The sequence below is a fragment of the Podarcis liolepis genome, assembly GCF_965112155.1.
Source record: "Podarcis liolepis genome assembly, chromosome: 5".
Taxonomy (NCBI): domain Eukaryota; kingdom Metazoa; phylum Chordata; class Lepidosauria; order Squamata; family Lacertidae; genus Podarcis; species Podarcis liolepis.
In genome coordinates, this window is record NC_139556.1 from 3,698,496 (window position 1) to 3,722,648 (window position 24,153).

The 24,153-nt window shown below is 44.4% G+C and overlaps 1 protein-coding gene across 5 annotated transcripts in view; it reads left to right on the forward strand.

Moving 5' to 3' along the window:
• Positions 1–24,153, forward strand: part of PHF21B (PHD finger protein 21B) — a 199,141-nt gene that overhangs the window by 122,405 nt on the left and 52,583 nt on the right. For 2 of the 5 annotated variants that reach the window (XM_083503382.1, XM_083503383.1), the window contains exon 3: positions 13,563–13,871. The exons of the other annotated variants lie outside the window; for them this stretch is intronic. In XM_083503382.1, the coding sequence (XP_083359508.1) occupies positions 13,563–13,871 (309 nt within the window). The remainder of the gene's footprint in view (positions 1–13,562; positions 13,872–24,153) is intronic. 5 annotated transcript variants of the gene reach the window in all.

Here is a 24,153-nt window from a genome sequence, read left to right on the forward strand (position 1 = left end):
TCTTTCTTGATCTGATGTAAGGAGAACAGAGAGTCAGCTGTGAATCTAGTCCCTTGTTCTCATTTCCTTGATCACTGACATGGTTTCAGGGGGAGAGGGTGGGAAGGACAACAACGAGAAGGGAGGCTGTTGCAAGGTTTTTATTTAAAAAGTTACCCTCCCCCCTCTCCTCTGCAAGATACACAGATGCTTCCAGAACGTTTTGTATTACGAGTTTGACTTTTCCCATTAAATCCCATCCTCTTTTCCCCTTGTCTCCTTATTCGTTAAAATGCTGATTACAAGTCAGTAAGCACATAATTCAGCTCTTTGATGAGTGCATTGCCAGTGAGCAATGCAGGGGGAAAATGCTAATTTTTTTTAACCCAGCAAGCTGTCTAATGGCTTCAGAAATTAAAGGATAATTGCACATGAGTGAATTTCTGTTTTTACAAGTCCACTGTTACCATTTGGAAAGTATTTGCATTTTTCTAAACACACACACACACACACACACACACACACACACACCACTTCATGTCAAGTTGTTAATTCTTTGTTATTGTTTTCGTCTGGAAAAAAGAAACAAGTTTCACTCTTTAGCCTTGAGCACATTTATTTGGAAACTAGTTTGGGGGATTTCGAGAACTGTACTTTCCTATAAGGACAAGTTCCCCTGCGTGTCCCCAGCAAAGAGCTGTAGCTCAGCAGTTGAGCTTCTGTCTCACACGCAGAAGGTCCCAGGTTCAATCCCCAGGTGAGAGAGCCATACCTGAAACCCTGGAGAGCAACTGCTAGTGTAGTCTGTGTTGAATTCGATGGGCCAATGGGCTCACTCACTTTGAGGCAGCTTCCTATGTTCCTATGATTTTTCATCCCTTCATTAGTCAGTAGAGATGGGTGAATCTGTCAGTTTTGGTTTCTCTGTGTGCCTCATTTTTCCAATCTTCAATTCTCCACATTTCCACTTCAGTTGCATTTTTTAAAGTATGCATAAGAGTTAACCAGTATTTTATTGCAAATTTCTCCTACGTATACATTTTTGTATGCAGTTTGATCTAATAAACAGATTCTTGTGGTGTATTTTTCACCAATAGCTGGTTTCATGCACACATTACACCAGTATATGCATTTCTGCACATACTGCTTTACTAGAGAATGTTGTTTGGAGATTTAGAAGGAAGATGGTTGTTTCCAATCAGGCGTAAGGAGAGTAGTATTTCTCTGTCTCCCTGCCTTCTTCTTGAGTGCTGGATTTTTGTTTGCTAAGGAGTAGGGGTGGGGGGAGTTTGCTTGGATTTGAGCTACTTTTCTCCTTTGCAGAAATAAAATTAATGCACAGCACACAACCTAGATCCCCCTCTGCTGTGCTGATTGGATCCCCATGCCGATTAAATATTTCACACCGATTAGAGGAAGCTGAAAGCACTCAGCTGGTAATTCAGCATATACATGACTTGTACAAGAACCGACTTTTGGGCTTAAGTCAAACACCCCAGTTTCTGGCAGTTTGGATTAGAAGGCGTCATCTGCATTAAAATCCTTCAGCCCTGTTGCCGTAAAGCCTAATTAACAGTGGCGCATAAGGGGAGGGGAAATGAATACATTGCATTGCAAATGTAACCCTAAGAAGTATCTTCTGAAAACAAAAATCATCAAGAACAAAAATGACTATTTTAGTTCTTTCTTTAATTAGGATCTCCTCCAGGACCCTTCTGGAGCAACGCTTTTTCTAAGATGCCTTATCCTCCTCACCCTGCCATCATCTAGTCTTGCCAGCTGAAGGCTGAGAGTGAGAGAGAGTGTTACTCCCACTTTGTTTTGGTAGGGTTTTCTGAGTAAACAACATGCATAGGATCAGGTCCAGTAACTTTTATTTCTGTTTTCGCTAGTTCTTGATATCTGCCAAGGTTTCTCTTTTCTCAGTAAACTGGAGGTAAAATATGTATTAATAATCATGCTGTTACCTTCTATGGTCCACTCCATATCCTTTGGTATTGCAGCCTATAATGCAATTTAGTGGCAGGTGGGTGGGGCTTGGTGGAATTTCTCTCTAACAGTGCAGTCCTAATGTGTTTGAAAAGGCTTAAGTGCCCCTTGCTTTGTAGAACACTGAGCCAAGAGGGTGGCTTCCTCCTTCATCTACGCTAGTGCGCTGAAGTGGGCTCTCTGGAACCCTTGTTAAAATTGCACCATCACATTTAACAGAAGGTTCAGTTAATTCTGTGCCTCTGATAGTGCCTATTGTCAGTTTGCAACATGCTCTTTCTCCCTTACTGTCCCTTCTCTTATCCCTTGCCACCCTTCCTGCCAAATTATGTGTGTCAGGCTAAGGATGACTTATCCTTAAGGTTCAGTAGAACAAGGTCCATTTTTACCCACCTCAGAGCCAGTAAAGGCCTTTGCCTCCTGCTTTTTTTAATATCAGCGTTTAAAAACAAAACATACATTGTTTCATTGGGCCAAACGTCCACCTCTTTGAAGCAGAAGCAGGCTATGAAAGCACAAGCCGTATCCTGTTCTTTGTCCCCAGCTTCTAGCATCCAGAAGTGGCTCTGAACATGGAGAATCCTATTAACTATTTTTCATAACAGCAGCTCATACATACACCATTCATAATTGGTCAAATTGTCTCTTAAAGTTATTTAAACTAGTGGTCATCACTGTATCTTCTGGCACTGAGTTCCATAGAGACCAATCTCTGTCTCATACCACAATTAAATACCAAAATGGGCCTATTCTGGAACAGACCAGGATAGATTCCGTTTGAAAGTATACATCTGTTTCTGTTCGTGGGTGTTTTTGAGAGATACACCCATGGAGTGAAAGAAGGAAATATGACTGATTCACGGGCCCTTCCCCGTGCTTCCAGTCTTGTGTGAAGGGGAAAGCGCCATGTTGACTACCTCCCTGGGGCGCAAGCCTGGGCAATATGTATGGAGGTCCTAGACTGCCCAGACAAGAAGACAGTCTTCTGAGCCTCCCTATTGAGGTCCAAAGGAAAGCAGAGCAATATGTTTGGCGCCAGCTTGGTTGCAGGAATTTCCACAGGGAGGCATACAAGGATTTGTGTAGGGTTTACTCCTTAGCCTTTTCTTCTCCTGAAGATATCCCATGAGGCAACAGAGGTTCAGGGTCAGAGTTCCTAGGTGGTCTGCCTTCCCAGGTTGACAAGCCCCATCTGCCCCTCACTTCCCTCTACAACTGCCTTCTTGACCATTGGACCCACTATTGGTCTTGTCCACTCAATCCACTGGAGCCTGTCTTTGCAAGCAAGGTAAGTCCCTAACTCAGTGAGGGTTTGAGACCCATCAGCTACCCTCACTTGGTTTAGCTGCCCAGTAGAAACCGTTTCCCAGGGTGTGGCCTCTGTCACATGCTGATAGCTTCTAGGAGTCACAGGTGAGAGCTGAGTGCAGGGATGGGACCAAAGGTGGACAAACTACCCCAGAAAGAGTACTATGTGTCCCCCACCATAAGTATTACCCCTCCCCCAGCATCCCATACACCCTAATTAACTCCTTTTATCTGTTTTGAGTAGAGTCTTAGGTTTCAATTTGTGGTCAAAGTTCCTTATAGAAAAGATTGTCCATGAAGTCCCTTGTAGAGCATCTCTGGCCATTTGATTCACATAGGTCCAAAGAAGACAAAGGGAGTGAGATGGGGCCTCACATACCAAAGGAAAAACCTGCCTCCTTTTGTAGATAGTGGAGTAAACCAATGGTGAAAATACTCGATATCAGGTGAAAATGGTCCACGCAGTCAATTAGAAATTTACTTGCAGGATTGTCCCACCTTTCCAATGGATTTGAACTTCCATTACAAAACAGCAACTCAGTTCAGAACAGCTGGGCTACCATAAAAAATGGGTTAAACTGGGTAAGAGGATTATTGCTGTCACACCAGGGTTCTCAGTAGGGGTCTAGGTGCTCTAGCCAACACTGTTGTTCTGATCAGAATTTAGGGATTCATCACAGGATGTAGTTGCAGAAATAGAACGTACTTGAATGTATAATGGTCATGTGGAGTTCCAATTTATACCAAACTGCTTTCATGTGGTCACCAGGTGCATGAAAGTTCTGAGGATGAGTTGTGCACACTCATGTACATGCTGCAATATCATTTTTTCCATAAAGAGGACCACTGGCCTACAAACAATGAATACACGTTGTGTACATGAATATATGATGACCATGTGGTTTTTTATACGGGTAAATATTTGCCTGGCTCATAGAAGAATGAAGCTTGGGGGGGAAAGATCACACTATAGCTGTCAAAGTCACTATTCATCTAAGTTCCAAACGCTGTAATTTTTTGAAAAGCAGCACTGAGAATACGTTTGTGGTTCATTTCCGTAGAAGGACAAAGATTGTTAAAATGTGTTTACTGTGAGTGGAGGGTAAATTAACAAAGGTCAAGACCCAGCCTGGTTGAAGAAATAACTATTTAGCTCTCTCAAAATGCTGAATTAATTTGAATGCTTCCATTCAAACATGATTGCTATTCATTTGTGAGCCTATCAAACTCTCCGAGTTTCACAGAATATTCTTCTCTAGACTAGAGTGTTATGTTCTGCAGAAATATATAAATGAAAAGGAATGGATGTTGCTGTGAAAAGGAATTGAAGGATTTTTATTTCTATTTTATTGCCTCAAAACCTTAGTGTCAGGGGAATATTGTTCTGGAAGGATTAATAGAACCAAGTGCATGTCCAGAGCATGTTGGAGTTGTAATATGGACAGTGATGGACAGTGAATTCTAAATCTCACTTAAACAGATCACTTCTCTCCACCCCCATCCCTGAGCCACGAAGGGATGTTGACAGCCTCACATCAATTTAAAGTCACCACCACAGGGAAGAAAACGAGTGTCAGAAAATAAAGTATTTACAGTGTGATCACACTCTTATTCAATGATTCCTATATAGACATGTGTGCACCGGTATCTGCATAATAGGATTCTGCTCAAATGAAGCTGTTTAGGAAGGATGACGATGTTGGAGTATAAAACAGATGAAGCTGAATCTCTTTCAAAACGTGAGATAAACATAAGCTCAAGCATGGGAAGGAAAATGCTGAGGGAAACTTGAGCACCAAATTATAACTAACTATCCCAAAATGTGGATATAGAACAGTATCGGAGAGCAGTTGGTAAAAACAAGTACTTGCAAATAATAATACAGGTTTGTTAATGTAAGTAATAAATGTGATACAAATTCCATCGTTGCTGAGTCTAGGACTCAGAGGACCCACCTACAAGGCAATCCTAACAATATATTCTCAGAAGTCCTACTGAACTCAATGGGGCTTACTCCTCAGTAAGTGGAGTTAGGACTATATCCTAAGTCATAGAGTAGGCCAATTTAAATAAATGGTTTTAAGTTACTTCAGGCCATTGATATCAAATTATCTACTCTGAGTATGACTGACATTGGACAGCACCCAAAGTCTTTTACAAATAAATTCTTTTCTTGTTGTCAAGAAGTCTAGTATCTCTTTTTGTTGTATTTTTCAGCCACAAAAAGCAGTGCTATAGATTACAACTATTTATGACCTGCAGGGACTGGCCGGGTTTAGACATACTTTTCTTAGTTTATTAAGCCATGGTATGTATGATCTTTGCATTGCCCCATACTTCCTCTCTTCTCAGCATGCTGTAAGGCACTTCCTGCATAATTAACCATTGTTTTCCATCACATGTGAACCAGAAAACAATTGATAGCGGGTTCAGAACAAACCAGCATCTTACATCAGCTTCAAACCATGGTTTATTAGGCCAAAATAATGAAATATGTGTCTATACCTCAACATGTGAAATTTGTATTCTCCATTTATGCAAAATACAGCTTATATATCCAGAGAGCTATGCAGACCCCTGTGTACAATCAAACTGTGGAGGTCAGAGTGGAGACCAACAGGCGCAATTTTCCTTTGTCTCTTTGCAAAACTCTTTTGAGTTTATTGGATAATTTTTTTAGCCTTTTTTGAGATGCCACCTAAATGCAAGGCATCGTCACCTTCCTCAGGTACTGACATACCGAAGAAGCAATGAGTGGTGCCCACACAGGAGGAGAAACTGGAAGTGCTGGATTGCTTACAAGAAGGCGTGATCATGTGTGCAGAGCCAGTGTGGTGTAGTGGTTAAGAGCGGTAGTCTCATAATCTGGGGAACCGGGTTCGCGTCTCCGCTCCTCCACCTGCAGCTGCTGGGTGACCTTGGGCCAGTCACACTTCTCTGAAGTGGGGGAGGAAGGGAAAGGAGAATGTTAGCCGCTTTGAGACTCCTTCGGGTAGTGATAAAGCGGGATATCAAATCCAAACTCTTCTTCTTCTTGGCATGTAAGTATGGTAGGAATGCTCACCTGGCTTGAGAGCAGTACATGTGAAAAGGATCTAGGAGTCTTGGTTGACCACAAACTTGACATGAGCCAACAGTGTGACGCGGCAGCTAAAAAAGCCAATGCAATTCTGGGCTGCATCAATAGGAGTATAGCATCTAGATCAAGGGAAGTAATAGTGCCACTGTATTCTGCTCTGGTCAGACCACATCTGGAGTACTGTGTCCAGTTCTGGGCACCACAATTCAAGAAGGACACTGACAAACTGGAACGTGTCCAGAGGAGGGCAACCAAAATGGTCAAAGGCCTGGAAACGATGCCTTATGAGGAACGGCTAAGGGAGCTGGGCATGTTTAGCCTGGAGAAGAGGAGGTTAAGGGGTGATATGATAGCCATGTTCAAATATATAAAAGGATGTCACATAGAGGAGGGAGAAAGGTTGTTTTCTGCTGCTCCAGAGAAGCGGACACGGAGCAATGGATCCAAACTACAAGAAAGAAGATTCCACCTAAACATTCGGAAGAACTTCCTGACAGTAAGAGCTGTTCGACAGTGGAATTTGCTGCCAAGGAGTGTGGTGGAGTCTCCTACTTTGGAGGTCTTTAAGCAGAGGCTTGACAACCATATGTCAGGAGTGCTCTGATGGTGTTTCCTGCTTGGCAGGGGGTTGGACTCGATGGCCCTTGTGGTCTCTTCCAACTCTATGATTCTATGATTCTATTCTATGATTCTATGATTCTATGAGACTCCTTCGGGTAGTGATAAAGCGGGATATCAAATCCAAACTCTTCTTCTTCTTGGCATGTAAGTATGGTAGGAATGAGTCCAGCAACCATGCCATCAAGATACCCGAGAAAGAAATCCAGGCAGCAGTGGTAGCGAGTGCACCTACAACTGCCAAGGTCACCAGCTACGTGTGGAACAAAGCTCTGGTGAAGACAGAGAAGGTGCTGACCCTGTAGCTAGAAGACATGAACTGCCAGCATGTCCCCACTGATGGCAACACCTTGCGCAAGAAGGTTCTCCATCTGTATGTGCACTTCAAGTCTGCTACTGAAGAGGGGGAGTGGGCCATGAAGGAGTTCTAAGCCAGCTCTGGTTGGTTGGTTCAATGAACTGCTTCAGTGATTGCTTCAACCTAAAGAAGCTCCACATCACTGGCGAAGCTGCACCTGCAGACACAGAGGCTGCGGAAGCAGACCACTGTGAGCTGAAGAGGCTGCTGCAAGAGGGCTGTTTTCCAGAGTGGGTCTTCAGCGCAGACAGAATGGGAGTGTTCTGGAAGATGACTGAGGCACTTACATTGCGAAAGCAGAGAAGGCAGCCCCCGGATTTAAAGTTGCGAAGGATCAGGTGACTGTGCTGCTCTGTGGCAATGCGGTTGGGCACCTGATCAAGCCAGGCATGCTGTCCAAAAACCACTGTGCACTCAAAGGCAAGAACAAGAACCTGCTACCTGTCTACAGACAGTCCAGCAAGAAGTCCTGGGTGGTTGCTGAAAGCTTTCTGGACTGGGTCCACAACATTTCAGCTGGGAGGTGAAATGTTACCTGCTGGAGAAGCGGCTGGAGTTCAAAGTGCTCCTGGTGGTGGATAATGCTCCTAGTCACCCACAGGGACTGTAATTTCCACACAAAGTTGCCCCCCCCCCCCATACGTCTCCACTCATCCAGCAAGGGTAGCGCTGTGGTCTAAACCACCAAGCCTCTTGGGCTTGCTGATCAGAAGGTTGGCAGTATGAATCTGCATGATGGGGTGAGCTCCCGTTTCTCTGTCCCAGCTCCTGCCAACCTAGCAGTTTGAAAGCATACCAGTGCAAGTAGATAAATAGGTGCCGCTGCAGCAGGAAGGTAAACAGTGTTTCCATGTGTTCTGGCTTCCGTCACGGTGTCGTTGTGCCAGAAGTTGTTTTGTCATGCTGGCCACATGACCTGTCTGTGGACAAATGCCGGCTCCCGTGGCCTGAAAGCAAGATGAGCGCTGTACCCCATAGTTGCCTTTGACTGGACTTAACCATCCAGGGGTTCTTTCCCCCCCTTTTTAAACTCATCTAGCCTTTGAATCCAGGGGCAATTAACTGCTTCAAGGCTCATTACACCAGACTCACCTTTGCCTTGCAGATCAATGCCATGGATGCTAAGCCACATCTCAACTTTCTGGCATTCTGGAACCATGCTGGCCTGATTGCAGGTTGGATTGGGCCCTGCTTCCTTCAGAACAGTAGATTTTCCTACAGGATTACATTTCTTTAGAGCCAGTCACAACAATTATCCTTCTGTATTTTGGTCATCAGAACCTCATTTGTGTAAACAGGGTATACAGTTCAGTGTGGACTGTAGGTGAGGTTGACAATTGACTATGTATTGTGCTTCCTCACTCCAAACGGATTTTCTATAAATGCACTACAAATTTTCATTTTCTTAATTTCACCATCTTGAGGCAGTATTCATGGAACCAGGCTTCTTTGATCCAATCTCACAACTTCAAAAAAGCCAGTCCATTGTTTAATAGCTGTGCAATATGGATATTTAACAAGCTGGGTCCTGATTATTCCCTGCTGAGGTTTCATTTTAGCTTGTTTTTCTTCTTCAAGTTGCCAAACCACCATTACTACTAGCAGAGACCTCTGAGATAGAGTGCCTTTTGCTTTTTGAAAGTACGTAAGCAGTAGCAAAGCTATTCGGCTGGAGAGGCATATATTGGCTCTGCTTTGTATAGTTTTAGATTTATGAACAGGACTCAGCCATGTAGAATACTGGAAATCACAAACAAGCAGCTGCTTTTCCAGCACATTGAAGTGTGTTTGCATGTGACTGGCATACATATTTCAAACTCCAGTTTGCCTGTGGCATCCTGCCGTGAAAATGAAAGTTGTGTTGCCACTGAAAGGCGCTGCTTCAAAAATGGGTGTATTGTGAGGACTGTTATGCAGTATGTGAGAAGCAGGGAGCTGCTTCCCAGCATTTATAGAATGTTTTTGATTGGCTCTTCTTTTATGACATTATGTTTTCAACTACAATGCCCAAAGCAAGCTTAAGAGATCCTTATTACTCATTGTTCCAAGAAGAGTCAGAGAACGTGTTCTGCTGACTGATTCCCAAAATGGAGATTTTCTCTCTTTTAAAAGGAGGATAGTCTTTTTAATTAAATTTGGCAGAAATATAACATGGCAGATGTAGCTTTTGTTTGAGGATTTTTTCCACCTCTCATATCATAATCTTTGTTGTTTCTGCCAACACCCCTTTATCAGGCTCTCCATAGGGTATGAAGTCAAAAAGAAAGAAGTTCATTAAAGAGGAAAACCAAACTGTTTCTCCTGGCAGGAGAATCTAATTAAGAAAGATGTTCTGCTATGTTTGATCAGTGCATTTTTTCATGGAACCTTTCAAGTCAGCCACTGTGGTGGCCTCAGGACTCTCATGTTCCAGTAGGTTTGCCAGCAGTCAGGGTTTGACCCAAAGTTTCAGGATTTCAGTCTTTTTAAAAAGGTTTCCCAGTGGAAAGGAGCACATCTAGGTCCACAGATTGCGGGCCTCCCTGATCTCCCCCACAAAAATATCCCTTACCCCCCATGCCCATCACGAGTCACCACACACCTGCTTTCCTTTCTCTTAAAGTTACTTAACAGGGAGGTCTCCACTAGTAGAAAATGTATACAAAATCCCCACCACAACAGATTAAAAAGAATGGCAAAAACACCAGTTGGCGCTCATGCAACGCCCTGTGTGGAAGCATCAAACAGTAGCAGCAATCTATGGTAGGACATTATGAGCCATGGTTGGCATTGCTTGTTTTGTGCCTAGAACACTGTTCAGGAATGTTATGGAGGTTTCGCCGTGAAACCTTCCTGTTGTTGCTGCTGTCATTGCCACTGCCACCAGGAAAGTTTGAATGGAAAAGCGAAGGAGGTGACTGTGTAGACATGGTGGGGTGGAATAGCCTGTTGTATGCCTGGGCCAAGTCCAGCATTCAGAGATGGGTTTGGGTTCCACTTATAATGTACTCAGCTCAGGGGTCCAGAATCGGAAAGGACACATCTGAATCACCCCCGTTTTGAACTTCAACCACCAATACTAGTTTCTTTTTGTTTGTTCATTGATTTTTATGTTGGAGACTACTAAAAATGCAAATGCTCTTCCTACAGTCATTCAGCCCAAGAACTCTGCTGCTCTTTCATAAATTTCCATAATGACCTAAAATATAGTGTTAAAAAGTAAGAGCCTCATAAGTTCGTTTATTTATCTGTTTAGGCTATAGAACTAAGATTCCTTGCATGTATATTGTTAGAAAAACACTCTTCTCCTTTGACTTTTCTTTGGCTTTATGTAGAATAAACATCGTAAACCATGATGTTAAGTAGAGCAGACCATGTACACATTTTTGTTTCTTGGTTTCATGGATTTGTGGATCAAGTTGTGCAATAAGCATTTGGGTCTAGTTTTCAATGGGCTATATTAGTTCAGACTACATGTGTGTGCTCACACGATGGAATGCTCACCCACACAAATACAATTGCCGGCAGGTAAAAAGCTCATCAACGAGAAGGTCTCCAGCTTACCTTCTCTCTGGCATGCTGTTCTTAACATCTTCAAAAGCAGTTGCAGCTTTCCACTGTGCAAATCCCCACCTCCAGTCTGAAATGGTGTGCAGCCCAGACACATGTTTACCACACAGAATCAGTGATGCCCATTTATGTTGAAAGACATAAATGTTTGAGTTAAGTCTTTATGAATAAAGGTTCCAGATACAGATTAATTGTGACTTTTTCTAAGCACCGCTATTCTGGCTAAACAGTCTTTGAGTCTGTGCTCCTTTCTCTTCGTATGTTCTCCAACATTTCAGAGATGTAAACAGGGACATTTTTGCATACCAGTTGCATCACCCCTGCTCTCTCATTAAAAATTGCTGTCTGAATGCTGACCTCTCCACTCCACTCCATACGCATTTCACATTGTACATTGTGTTTTTTCATTTGTAATTAAAATGTCTACCCCACACAAGTTTATGAGGGAAGGTGAGTTAAACTGAGTGTTTAGAATGCTTAATTCCAACATGGATCTGACAGTACACTAGAGAATTGTTTCATCTCAAACATATACAGCAGCATTTGCTGAATCCATAGGCTGTGCCCTGACTAAAATGGTTCCTGCAGAATTTGATTTGCTCATCATATCCACAGCATTTAAACACATCATGCATTTTTAAAGGTTCCTCATTAGCAGATCTTACTTGTAAGTCAGTTACAGTACATGATTTGGGATCAATTATAAACAGCTCTAATGTTACTTTCGTGAGTCACTGTTCAAGAGCTTTTCTACCCTGAAAGGCAGCATAAATATAAATCTCTCCCCCCTTTTTTTTACTAAATATATTGAAAGAAATAAACAAAGGAATAGAACTATCACTCTAAAACTGAAATGTGATGGCAGTAGCATTAACATGTAGTGTCTTGTCTACCTAACATGGTCGTTATGAGGATAATATGGGGATAGATACCATGCATATCTCCCCCAACCCACTTTGGGAGAGTATGATAGGAAGAGTATGAAATAATATGAACACAAGAAGTCTCTAAGCATCAGAGTACCAATATTTGTCTACTTATAAATGTGCAACTTACATAATTTCAGATTTCTGTAGTGGGCCCCCCTGAATGTACAGTGGACGCTTGGGTTGTGACTGTGATCTGTGTGGGAGGCACATTCGCAACCCGCAGTGCCGCATCTGCACACACGTGGGTTGTGATTCGGCGCTTCTGTGCATGTGCAAAGCGTGATCGCCCAAACCCGGAAGTAACCTGTTCCGGTGCTTCTGGGTTTTGGTGTGTCCGTAATCCCCCAAAAAGGAACCTGAAGCATTTGTAACCCGTGGTATGACTGTACACTGGGATTTTTTTTAAGGGAAAATATTCAAACAAACAAAAATTTTTTTTGCAAAACAAAATTCTTATAGCTGCTATACTTTTACAGTACAAAAATATTTAACTTTTTACTGTTCATTTTTGTGTGCTATACTGTAATAAGCATGTTTAAAGGGGTTGTGAAACTGGAACTTCTGCAGGTGGAAGAAAGAAAGCCCACTAGTCAGAGTTGCACTAGATGACAAAATTAAGAAAACACAGACAAAGGGTCACAGACATTTTGGGAAGGAGGTGTGAAGGATCTACATCAGGGACAAGGGGCAGGGGAGGAATAAAAGATCTGTTGCCCCCGCGGATCCTGCTGCCTGAGGCCCTGGGCTCAAGGCTGTGGTCAAAAGAAGTCTAAAGGGAAGGGACTGAAGACCTGCAAGAGAGAATTCGAAAAGATCCCCTGCTCCAAGCAGCAGAAATCTTTGCCAAAGAACTGGGGCGGGTAGAGGATACATGCGCTTTTTAACTTCTAAAAGCCCGTTATCCTGGAGCGCACAAATCTTGAGGCTGCCTGGCTCTATCCCATGCACACTTATTTGGGAGTAAGCCCCACAAAACTTAGTACGACTAGGAGGTAAATGTGAAAGGGCAGGCCTTGCGGGGCGCGCAATCCTGGGGAAGTTCTCTCGCGCAAGTCTCATTCCAATGGGCAGGAGCTGCACCGGAGCGCCCGGGCTCGGCTCCCGCGGATTTCCAAGGGGCATGCGCAGAACTTCCCGGTCGGCCAAGCCGCGGCTTTTGTTTGGCTGCCTTCCCTCGGTCCCCCGGCTGGGGCTGGGGCTGCTGCTCGACGGGCTCCTTTTCCTCGAGTCCCGGCGGCCCCCCAATGTGTGCAGCTCAGGGGAGGAAGGCAGGGTCGGGATCGATAAACAATTAAGGCACGGGCGACCCGAGTCAAGTGATCCCAAGATGCTCCCTCGCTTAAGAATGTGTGTGCGAGGGAGGGAGGGAGAGAGAGAGAGAGAGAGACGCCCTGAATTGAACCCAGGTCCGCCCACCCCGACGGGGCTCGCCAGCGCCCTCCGCTCCCCGACAGACAGACGGGCCGCCCCCAATGGGCCGCGCTGCCCCGCTCTGCTCTGCGCAAAAGGCAAGGCGGAGTTGGCCGCTCCTAAAGGAAGCCTGCCCGGCCCTCCGCCTGCAGCGCCGGGGGTCGCCGACAAGCGGGCGGCTCGGGCAGCAGAAGCCCCCGCGGAGCCGAAGGCAGCGCCGCCGCCCAGCTGGGGCTGCTCGGCGGGGAGGGCGGCGGGGTTCCCGGGGCTGGGCGGGGGCGGGGAGAGGCGCTTTCCAAGGCGCGAAGCCTGAGCGCGTGTCGCCTTCTTTTTTCCCCTGCAGAAGCTGGCCGTGCGGAGCTGCTCGGCCGCGGTGCTGGTGGGCAGCGCAGCAGCAGCAGCAGCAGCAGGGAACGGCGGCGCCAGCGGCAGCACCAAACAGCTCCTCCAAGCGCCCGCCGGCGGCGGAGGAGGAGGAGGCGGCGGCGGCCCCAGCTCCGGCCCTCCGAGCGTGGCGCCCAAGGGTCCCGTGGCCATGGTGACCGCGCACCTGAACGGCGGCCTGGGCGGCGGCGCCCAGCAGAGCGCGCCCATCAACCTGCAGACCAAAGGGGGCTGCAGCGCCCGCCGAGCGCCGGGATCCCAGAGCCAGGTGAGCGGGGGGAAGGAGGGCGGCGGGAAGGGGGGGTGCTGGGCAGGGGATGCAACGGGAGTCCGAAAAGCTCCAGGTAGACGCACACCTGTGTCTGCTTTGGAAACCCACCTTGCTCGATAGTCCTGGAACTGCGAAACTTTGCTCACGGGCTGGAAGATCGTTGCCATCAGTCGCTAATCGATTTATGATGATTCAAGCAATAAAAATAACTCAGGTGTGGAAGGAAGGAGGTAGAGATGCTGGAGTAATTGACGGGGGTGGCCGCTCAGGTCCGCATTTGAGTACTGAGGGCTGTTTAAAAGGCTCCAGCACTCTGGGTCTCTGAGCATACACTGAATATCGCCATGTAGTCTAGTGAATCGCTGGCCAGTCCGACCCAGTTTGGTCAAACTCGTGAGTCTTCAGCTTTCCAGAGTCTTGGGCAAGACACCCTTTCCATCCAGCTGCCTGAGATCTAACTGAACTGGAGACCCCTCAGCCTGCAGCTTTGTATGCAAAGTATGTGAGGTCTTGCTTCTTCCCAGCTGCAAAATGAAGCCCAACCTTTCCTTTGGTGAAGTGAAGCTGCGCCTCTTTGATGGTGTATGTGTGTTTCACTGGATGCAAGATTCAGTGACAGCGAGCACATGCAGAGTGCCTTTTGTCTCAGACGTTACAGACACGGGGTCATGTCAAGGGTGAAGAGAATAGAGGAGGAAGAGGCTGGAGCAGGAAGATTATGGTAAGAAGGAACCTTCAGGCGGACAGTGATGACAATGGGGTTTGGAGGCTCTAAAGAGCAGCAGGGAACAAAAGGTGGGGGCTATTATACACAGGGATGTCTGGAAACAGGAGAGCCTGCTTACAGAAAGAAGTAATGGGTAGTCAGTGATGTGGGTTTTCCAGAAAATTGTCCTATGGATCATTTGTATTGAAACATTTTCTGATGCCCTGGAGAGTGATCTAGTTTAGCATGTTTATTTAACTTGCAATTTAGTAAAGAAAGATGTGAAACTACCAGGCTTGCCAAGCATTTATTTGCACTGGCACCAATTCATTCCTACTAATGAACTTAAGAAATTGACACCCCCCACCCCAATGTATTGATTATAGAGACCTTTCTAACAATGCTGTTGATTATTCAGAGTCGGGGCTTCTGCTGATTTTATTCATTTTGCTATGTTGTTTTTAATATTTCCTTTATTATAGAGAAGCAATTGATACATTTAAAAATATTGATTTAATTGATTTAAATGTCAGTTTCTGATGGGTTTTCTATCTTTCAGAGGGGAGAATAATGTTCAGTGTAATTAGTGCTGTGTGTAGTGCTGCTTTTGAATAGTCGCAGACAACCAGAGGAATGTGATACTGGGTGCAAAGGCCAGATTCCAAGATTTCCGGTGGTGGTGGTGTGGTGGTCTTCTGTGCCTTGCTCCTCATAACTTGGATAGGAAGTATAAATTATGCAAAATTAAACATGCAAGTAATTCATATGCATAATGTATACAGTTAAGAGAATTCAGATAATCTTGGCACAGAATTTGGTTCTTCTTTAGGTTCAAGTTGTGTTTTAAAGCACAGAGTACATGCCAAACAGGTTGGAATAAACTTCTGTCTTCTTGACAATTTCTTCCTTTTGTTCCTGTCTGTTCATAAGACTGAAAAAAAGAATATAGTTCAGATCATGTTCTGCAAGGCTTCCAGAATCATTTGGGAAAATAACTTTAGGAATATGAAAATCCATTTTGACATCTGGCTAGCTATAGACGTTTTGCAGTACACATGTTTACATCAGTCGAGCAGCAGTGGGCTCTTTTTAAACAAGCCATGCAAACCAGTACTTTTGGCTAGGCATTTGCCTAAAGCCTGCTTTCTAGGTTCCTTAATCTGGAAAGTCTTGTTGCAGCATAGTGAAATGACAGTTGTATTATCTCAGACAGGGAGTAGTTAACCCAAAAAGCTGTGAAATATGCATTGCTATAACTATAAAAAGTAAAGGACTCCTGACAGTTAAGTCCAGTCGTGAATGACTCTGGCCAAGGGAGCGACGTTTGTCTGCAGACAGTTTTTCCGGGTCATGTATGAGCTTAGATGACCAAAATGCAGCACAAAGTGTCTTAATTTGTATCATCACCATCAGTTCTTATTTGTTTGTATCATCTCAGTCAGAAGAGGCTTGCAGGTTTTAGAGCAGACATAGGCAAACTCCGGCCCTCCAGATATTTGGGACTACACTTCCCATCATCCCTGGCCTTGTCCTGTTAGCTAGGGATGATGGGAATTGTAGTCCCAAACATCTGGAGGGCTGAAGTTTGCCTATGCCTGCTTTAGGGTGACTGCAGTGACAAGCTGGCCAAAAGCAAAAACAAACAAACAAACAAACAAACAAACATAAAACCTGAGACAAGATGGGTGGTTGACTATGGGTGGTTGACTCCTCAGTTCAAGAAGTGGTCAGATCGCTTATTTAGGATGGCACCACCCTCCATCCTAAATGAGCAAGTACATAGTTTGGGGTGCTCCTGGATCCAGCAATGTTCTTGTAGGTGCAAGTGACCATCATGGCAAGGAGACCTTTTGCCAACTTCGGTTTGTGTAGCAGTTAGGGCTGTTCCTGGGCAAAGAGAGCCTGGCCAGTGATTCTCACACTGGTAACCCAAAGTTTGGACCCTGCAGCAGGAGCAGAGTGTGGTGACATTACTATTGTCAAAGAAGAGCACTGCCTGGCTGTGTGCTTAAGCCAGGTTCAGTGTGCTCCTTTGACTGTCAGGGATTGGTTGGGTGCAGAGGACTAGTGGGAGAAACCAGCTGGGAACCTCTAAGGGCAGAAGGCTCAGAGCCAGGGGTTGGTGGTGGGACAGTGATGAGTGGTCAGAAGGAGAAGGTGTTGGAAACTGGAGAGGTAACAGGGTTTAGTGAGCAGGGAGAATCTGTGTCAGAGAGAAGTCCAGGATCAGAATCATAAGCTGAAGGAGGAAAGGAGGGAGTCCAGCTGGTGAGAGGCGTGGGTGTCTCCTCAGGCAAATAACTTAAAATTTCGCTACACCTTTTAAAATATTGTCTGACTCTGTTTTATGGTGCTTCTTGAGACCGCTTTGTTGTTCTGCTGTTTTAATTTTAAACTGCAGTTTTATGATATTGTGTTACTCTTTTAATTGCTTTTTATTTGATTCAAAAGCCACCCTGAGGTTTTAGTTGTTGTTTTTTAACTGAGCTAGAAATTCAGTACATAAATAAATATGCTTGTGGCATTGAATAAGTAATGAAAAAGAAGAAGAATGGTTTTATTTGCATTGTGGCATTCTCAGGGCTGTAGCCACACCCACAGAGTTTGCAGTGCTGATTTACACCATGCCATTCATTATCAATCCTTGAAATTTCAGATTTGCCTAAAGGAGGGTTGTTGTTTTTGGTGTGTGTGTGTGTGTGTGTGTGTGTGTGTGTGTGTGTAAGCAGCACAACCCTGATATTGCCTTAAGCCACAGCATGGATGTTGGTAGCTCAGCTGTTATATCAAGTTATTTAGATTTTCTTTTTGATGAATAAATAGAGGCATGAAGTAAATATGCAAGCTACACTCCATAATATGATTCTAGAAATGTTGCAGTAAGAACCGCTTCTCTGAGCAAAGGATGCTGCTGCAAGCCCAGTAGGCTAAATATATAGTGTGCCCATGGAATGGTGAAATAAGCATCCTTCATCCCAAGAGCCACATTCCATCATGGAGAACCTGGGTTGGCGGGGTGAGCAGAGGCAAAAGCTGATGGGGCAATGAATGTGACTCTTACATTAGGTACAGTAGGCCAAAATACCTTTTGGCCAATGTAAAAGCCAGATAGTTCTGCACACACAGCTTTCCATTCAGGCAAGCAAGAGGACACATTCTAGCCTGGCAAAAGCTCTCAAGGAAGACATGGAGAAAGGCTAACGGGGGCTGTGGCCCCAGGGAGGTGCATGACTTAGCGGGGTGAACTTCATCACTCCTGGTGGGTAGTTTAGATTTCTATAGAATTATTTCTTTTGTTTAATTTCCAACCCACCCGTCCTCCCTGAACAGTGCCTTGGGTGGCTAACAGCATCATTAAGAACATATCCAAAACCAATCAAGTAGCAGTATAAAATTCTAAAGGGCTTGACTCTTCCAATCTCTTTCCAAAGGCCTTGACCAGGGGTAGGCAATCTAAGGCCCGGGGGCTGGATGCGGCCCAATTGCCTTCTCAATCGGGCCCACAGACAGTCTGGGAATCAGCGTGTTTTTACATGAGTAAAATGTGTCCTTTTATTTAAAATGCATCTCTGGGTTAGTTGTGGGGCATAGGAATTCGTTCATTTACCCCCCCAAAAAATATAGTCCTGCCCCCCACAAGATCTGAGGGACAGTGGACCGGCCCATGGCTGAAAAAGGTTGCTGACCCCTGGCTGAGACATTGTTAGTCTCACACCAAGTACAATGCACATTACTTGCATTAAACCTTCATTTGGTGGGGTAATACCCCAAATCCTACACTTATTTTTAGCAACTTATTTGGGGCAGCTGTATAAATTAGTAGGCAAATAAATATGGGGAAAGCAAAATGTCACTTGCTACATAGGTATCTTGCTAAAAGAAGTGTTGGGTTTTGGATATTACCCCACCAAACCAGAGGTAGAAGTAGGCGTAGGAGCAAACAGCAGATGTGACTCTTCACCATTGTTTAGTGGTCTGTGTTCCAGCCATGCAAAACTCAGAGATGTCCTGTATATACTGTGTGTGTGTGTGTGCGTGCGTGTCCATGTGCATGCACATCTAGGCAAGTAACAGTTATCACAATTAAAGAACACATTCCAGCTTTGCAGCAGCACTAGGATGCACAGCAGGGCATCTCCACCTGGGAATTTGCAGAAACCAAAAGAGGTTGTGATTTTTCATTGAGTAATTTTAATTAGCGAATTGGATCCATTGTGTCAAAAGTCAGACAAAGTCGCATTTTGTTCCATCGTCTTGATTCAAAATGGCATCCAGTCACCAACAGTGACCGCTCTGGAACCCTTGTGCGGAGTTTGGTAATAACAGATGGACAGACAGAGAAACCACTTTCCTAAATACATAGTAGATAATAATTTAATCAGTTGAAAAAATAAAATTGCAACCTGGTACCTGCTTTCCTAGGAGTACCTTCCCAGGGAAACTTCTGAGAAGACATAGGATTGTTCCATAAAATACGTATTGGTTTGCTGCACAGACTGGTGCACTATCCGTAGCACAAGATCTTACAAAATCAGCACAGGCTTACTGAAAGCAGATTCCAGACACTAGATTTTATCACTGTCCACAGTTGTTCTAATTTTTCAGAAATCATTTCATATACATCCAGACCCTCCAAGTGCCCCTATTTTCCAGGGATAGTCCTGGATTTTCAGAAGCTGTCCCAGTTACTGATTATATCACGGAATGTCCTGCTTTTCCTTAGAGCATCCCTGTTTTCATCAGAGAAATGCTGGAGGGTATGTACCGTATTTTTCGTCCTATAAGGCGCACCGGCCCATAAGACGCACCTCATTTTTTTGGGGGGGGAAATGAATTTTAAAAAATTATTTCCCCCCCCCCCCCCAGCCCTGGCTGCCACCCCAAACCTTGCGCTCACCTGCCCGAAGCAGGGGAAGCCCTCCGGAGGGCTCCCTGTGCTTCGGGGTGACAGGCTGCCGCCCCAAGCCTCGCGCACCCGGCGGGACCTCCTGCCGGGCGCGCGAGGCTTGCAGACACTCGCCCAAAGCAAGGGAGCCCTCCGAAGGGCTCCCCGTGCTTCGGGCGACAGGCTGCCGCCCCAAGCCTCGCGCACCCGGCGGGACCTCCTGCCGGGCGCGCGAGGCTTGCAGACACTCGCCCGAAGCAGGGGGAGCCCTCCGGAGGGCTCCCCGTGCTTCGGGCGATAGGCTGCCGCCCCAAGCCTCGCGCACCCGGCGGGACCTCCTGCCGGGCGCGCGAGGCTTGCGGACACTCGTGGGGGCTGCAGGCTGCTGCCCGCAAGCCTTGTGAGCCCGCGGGTACTCCCACCGGGCGTGCAAGGCTTGCGGATAGCTTCCTGAAGCCTGGAGAGCGAGAGGCATCGGTGCGCACCGACCCCTCTCGCTCTCCAGGCTTCAGCGAAAGCCTGCATTCGCCCCATAGGACGCACCCACATTTCCCCTTCATTTTTGGAGGGGAAAAAGTGCGTCTTATGGGGCAAAAAATACGGTATGTAGAGACTTAAAGCAACAGAGTAACAAATTCTCAATTTGATTCTTTCTGCAGACAGAAAACTACAGACTATATGGAACATTTTGGTGTCTGCTTTCCAATATAGAAGTAGTCAACTGAAAATTAAAAACAACAAAGACTCTGCTCAAGGGGAATTTATCCATTTTGATCTAGTAATTTTTCAATTTGTGTTTGTAGTTGATCATGCTGTAGCAAGGAATAATCTTGATTGTATTCATGGATGTCAAGTTGAATTGGGAGTACCCATTTTCAAGTCTAGTTTTAAATTCCTTGCAAGCTATTTTCTTGTCGTTTGATTGAAATAGACTTCTGAAAGGCCATATGAATGCAACAATGTGAACAACATTCTGGTGCCAAGAAATCAGATTAGATACTTCAGAGTAAATTTGCTCAGGGAAACGTAATTTTGAAAGTGTTTCTCGGGGCATATTGATTAGCTTAAGCCAGTTTTTGAAGACTGATAATGAATCTTCAGCCAAGAGTATTCCTGTTTCTGTTCTAGGAAGAACAAAGAGTGTATGCTTAAAGATCTATAGAATGGTTCTCAATATTTTATATTTAAAAGAATTTGAATAAGAGATCCTAAAATTAGGGCCCCATTGTGAAATGCTGCAGTGCATTTCCAGCTCCTAATATCAGTATTTCTGTTCAGGGCTCCAGCATTGTTTTGAGTTCACAGGGAATGGGAATTCAAGGAAAGGGCACCCACTGTGCTAAAGGACTCAGGTTTGGGGCTTGACTGTCCACTGCAGTACTTATAAACAGGGTGCTATGATGACAGAGGGAAAGGTGAAACTGTTGTTTTTCATAGTTTTTTTTAAATACATGCCCCAGACCCTATTTTCCACCTCCAAATTTGTTAGTATAAACGGCTAGCTCCTTCTTCACAAGGACTTTCCTTTCCCTGCTACCCCGACCCACACCTTCAGCTTCCTGCATTTCAGTTGCTGTGTTCAATAGGCACTGAAATGTCTGTTTACATAGAATCAGCACCCACCACTGTATACCAAATTGTTTTTACCTAAATCTCCATGGATCCCATATTCACTGGGTGTCTTCTCGCTACACCATAGCATAATTTATGTTTTCAAAATTTAAGCTGTTTGTAGATGGTGTTTCTTTGAGCCGTCCATAGACAAGTATGGTTCAAGATTGCATAATTCAGTAAGGTTGCTTAAGAAATCTGGATTTACAATATTCCTGGAAATGTCTCCTGGATTGGAATGTAATTATTTGGAATCTGCTCCCACCCAATAAATTGGTTTGGGGCTATGGAGCTCTTTGACTCCCTTGTGCACGTGTCTCCATTGAATTGTATGGGGGGGTGCAGCCCCCAAAACTACTAGTGAAGAGGAAAGGTAATCCTTGTGCTGAAAACCCTGAAGCCTGGAGGGTTTTTTAGTAGGGAGATTGTACCCGTTGCTAGTTTGGGGGCTGCACCCTTTTTAAATCTTCATATGCAATTCACTGAAGACACAAATCTCCATAGCAGGATTGAAAAAGATTGTACCATGAAATCTTGTTGATGTGAGGAGGAATCTTCCCCACTGAAAACCCTCTTTCTCCAAGTGTTCTTTGTTGGGGGGGGTTGCATCTCCTGCTCCCCCCCCCACTGCCTCCCCCCTCCATTTACTCCTTCTTTGCAAAGAATAGTCTTCCTTTGCAGCCCACAATGTCCAGGCTGTAAAATAGCCCCTTGCAACCCAGGAGTGTGTGTGTCCCTCACCGGTGCCAGGGTATTCCATTTGGAGATTCTGTAATACAGAATTCTGTTCAAAATTCAACTAGAGTGGACTTTGCCAGATGTTGGAATCGAATGCGAACTGTTGTGCCCATCCCTATAAATTAGTGGTAGACTCCAACATCAAAGTCAGGTAAGACCTTCTCAAAATGTAATAGAAGTGTTTCTCTTTAGACAGAAGGATATTGCACTATTCTTATGGTCTCTAATGTTGTAACTCTACAATTTTCCAAAAAAAAATACATTATCCTTGGTTTTAATTAGAGTTTCCAAAGATTACAAAATGTCTTTGGTTTTTATTTATGTATCATTTATTGAGAAGAGTTTATAAACCACAATCAAATAAACCCTAAAGAAGATACATGGAATTAAGTTTCCACCTTTTCAGAAGGCCTCAATACTCCTGTTCTGTTTGTTTGAAGGAGATTTTTTACACAAGAGAAGGAATTAACATACTCTCGCTTAGCTACCTTTTGTGCCTGTTACTTGGCTAATTTGCATTCAGGATCATATCATGAAGAATTACCTTTTGGGACAGAAGGATAAAAATGTGCTATTAAAAGATCTGAGGCTGTGTCCATATTTGTTGAGCTGTGGCTTTTAAGTGAGGGGAAGACGCCTCTCAATCTAATAGGCAAGGAGACTGTGGTGGTTGCTGCTGCTGCTGTTGAGAGAACTTTGATTGCCCCTTTACTCTGGGAATGCAATGACAAACTAAAAAAAAGGAGGTGAAGCATGTGTCAGGACTCAAATGTAACAGTATTTTCTTCATCTTTCTATGAGCATTATTATATAGCACTGTTATCTGAGCAGCTCACAAGCCTAAAAGAGTGAAATACGATCAGAATGCAATATGTTCTCATTGGCTCTTAAAGGCTAAAAACAATAAATTCCTTACTGGAATCTAAAGTGCCCCTGCGATTTAACATTTCATAGTTTAATTTACATAACATTTCCAGCAAGCTGAGAGACAAATTGACAGCAAATGTTTAGATTTTATAAGGGAAGAACTGCCATCCTTCCCTTGTTGCTATCTGTATGAATGTTGAAGCAACCAGCCTTCAATGTAGTAAATTAAGGTGGCTGTTCTTAAGACTTTGAGACATGTTGACATTACTCCAGACAGAAATGGAGAAATATTTGGCATTTTTGGTGAAAAATATAAATTAGTTAGCAACATGGAAATAGGGCCTGTGTCCCAAACACTGATAACTAGACCATTGTGCATTTATATGGCAGAGCTTATTTGCTCAGGGTTATCATTTAACTTCCTATGAACTACCCAATACCTGAATCTCCTATGGGCTGCCCTCCGGCCTTTAACTGCAGGAAAGTTCCAGCCATTGTAAGCAGGCGTTCAAATTCCATCAGTGCCTGACTCCAAGAAACTATTTACTATTTATGTAAAAGTGGAAGGACATTCTTTCTGTACCTTAGAATTCCAACCTGCTGTCTTCGCTGACAAAGTGGAGAGGATGCCTCTCCTGTGTCTGAAATTCCTGGTTGTCATGGCTCTGTGTAAGTACACTGCTAGGTAAGAGTTTCAAAAGAATGAAAATCAAAAATTTAGGTCCTTTGTTGTTAAAATAACCACACTAGGTAGCAAGTCTTTGAATATTAGAATGATGTAATTTTTTGAACAATCGTTAACTGCCAAAGAAATTAATTTTAAATGTGGATTACTACTGTCCTCACAGGACAGAGTTGAATCATAAAGGAAACTTCATTCTCCAAATAGTCTATGCCCTACAATTCTTAGCAAGAAGACATTTCCAGTTAGTGATGGACAGGTTCAAAAATAATGGATTTGGAGTATGAACTTTCCAAGCTTGTAATGCAAATAGATATTCCAAGGAAAAGTGTCACATCCCAAAATTTATCACTTCAAATTTCAATTGGGAATGCTATATGGTTATGTGCTGATTTTGCACCTGTACCATCCAAATTCATCATGCTAGACGCTCAAAGCAATGAGTCATTGCTGGCGCATGTTCAGATGATGATTAGCTTTTAAGTTTTGACTAAGCTGCCTGGCCCTGGCAAAAATGACCATCAAGAAGCAGGTATGGCAGAGGACTGCAGCAGATAGGAAGAGCAGCAGGCCTATAGGTTAGAGCAGCTTTTCTCAACCTTGGGTCCCTGTATGTTGTTGGACTACATCTCCTATCACCCCTGACCACTGGTCCTGCTGGCTATGGATGGTAGTTGCAGTATAACAATATCCGAGGACCCAAGGTTGAGAGGCTGATCTGGATTGTGTATCAAATTGGAGATTGAGAACCAGAAACAAGGGTAATCAAAGAGTCCTCCAGAATCCTGCA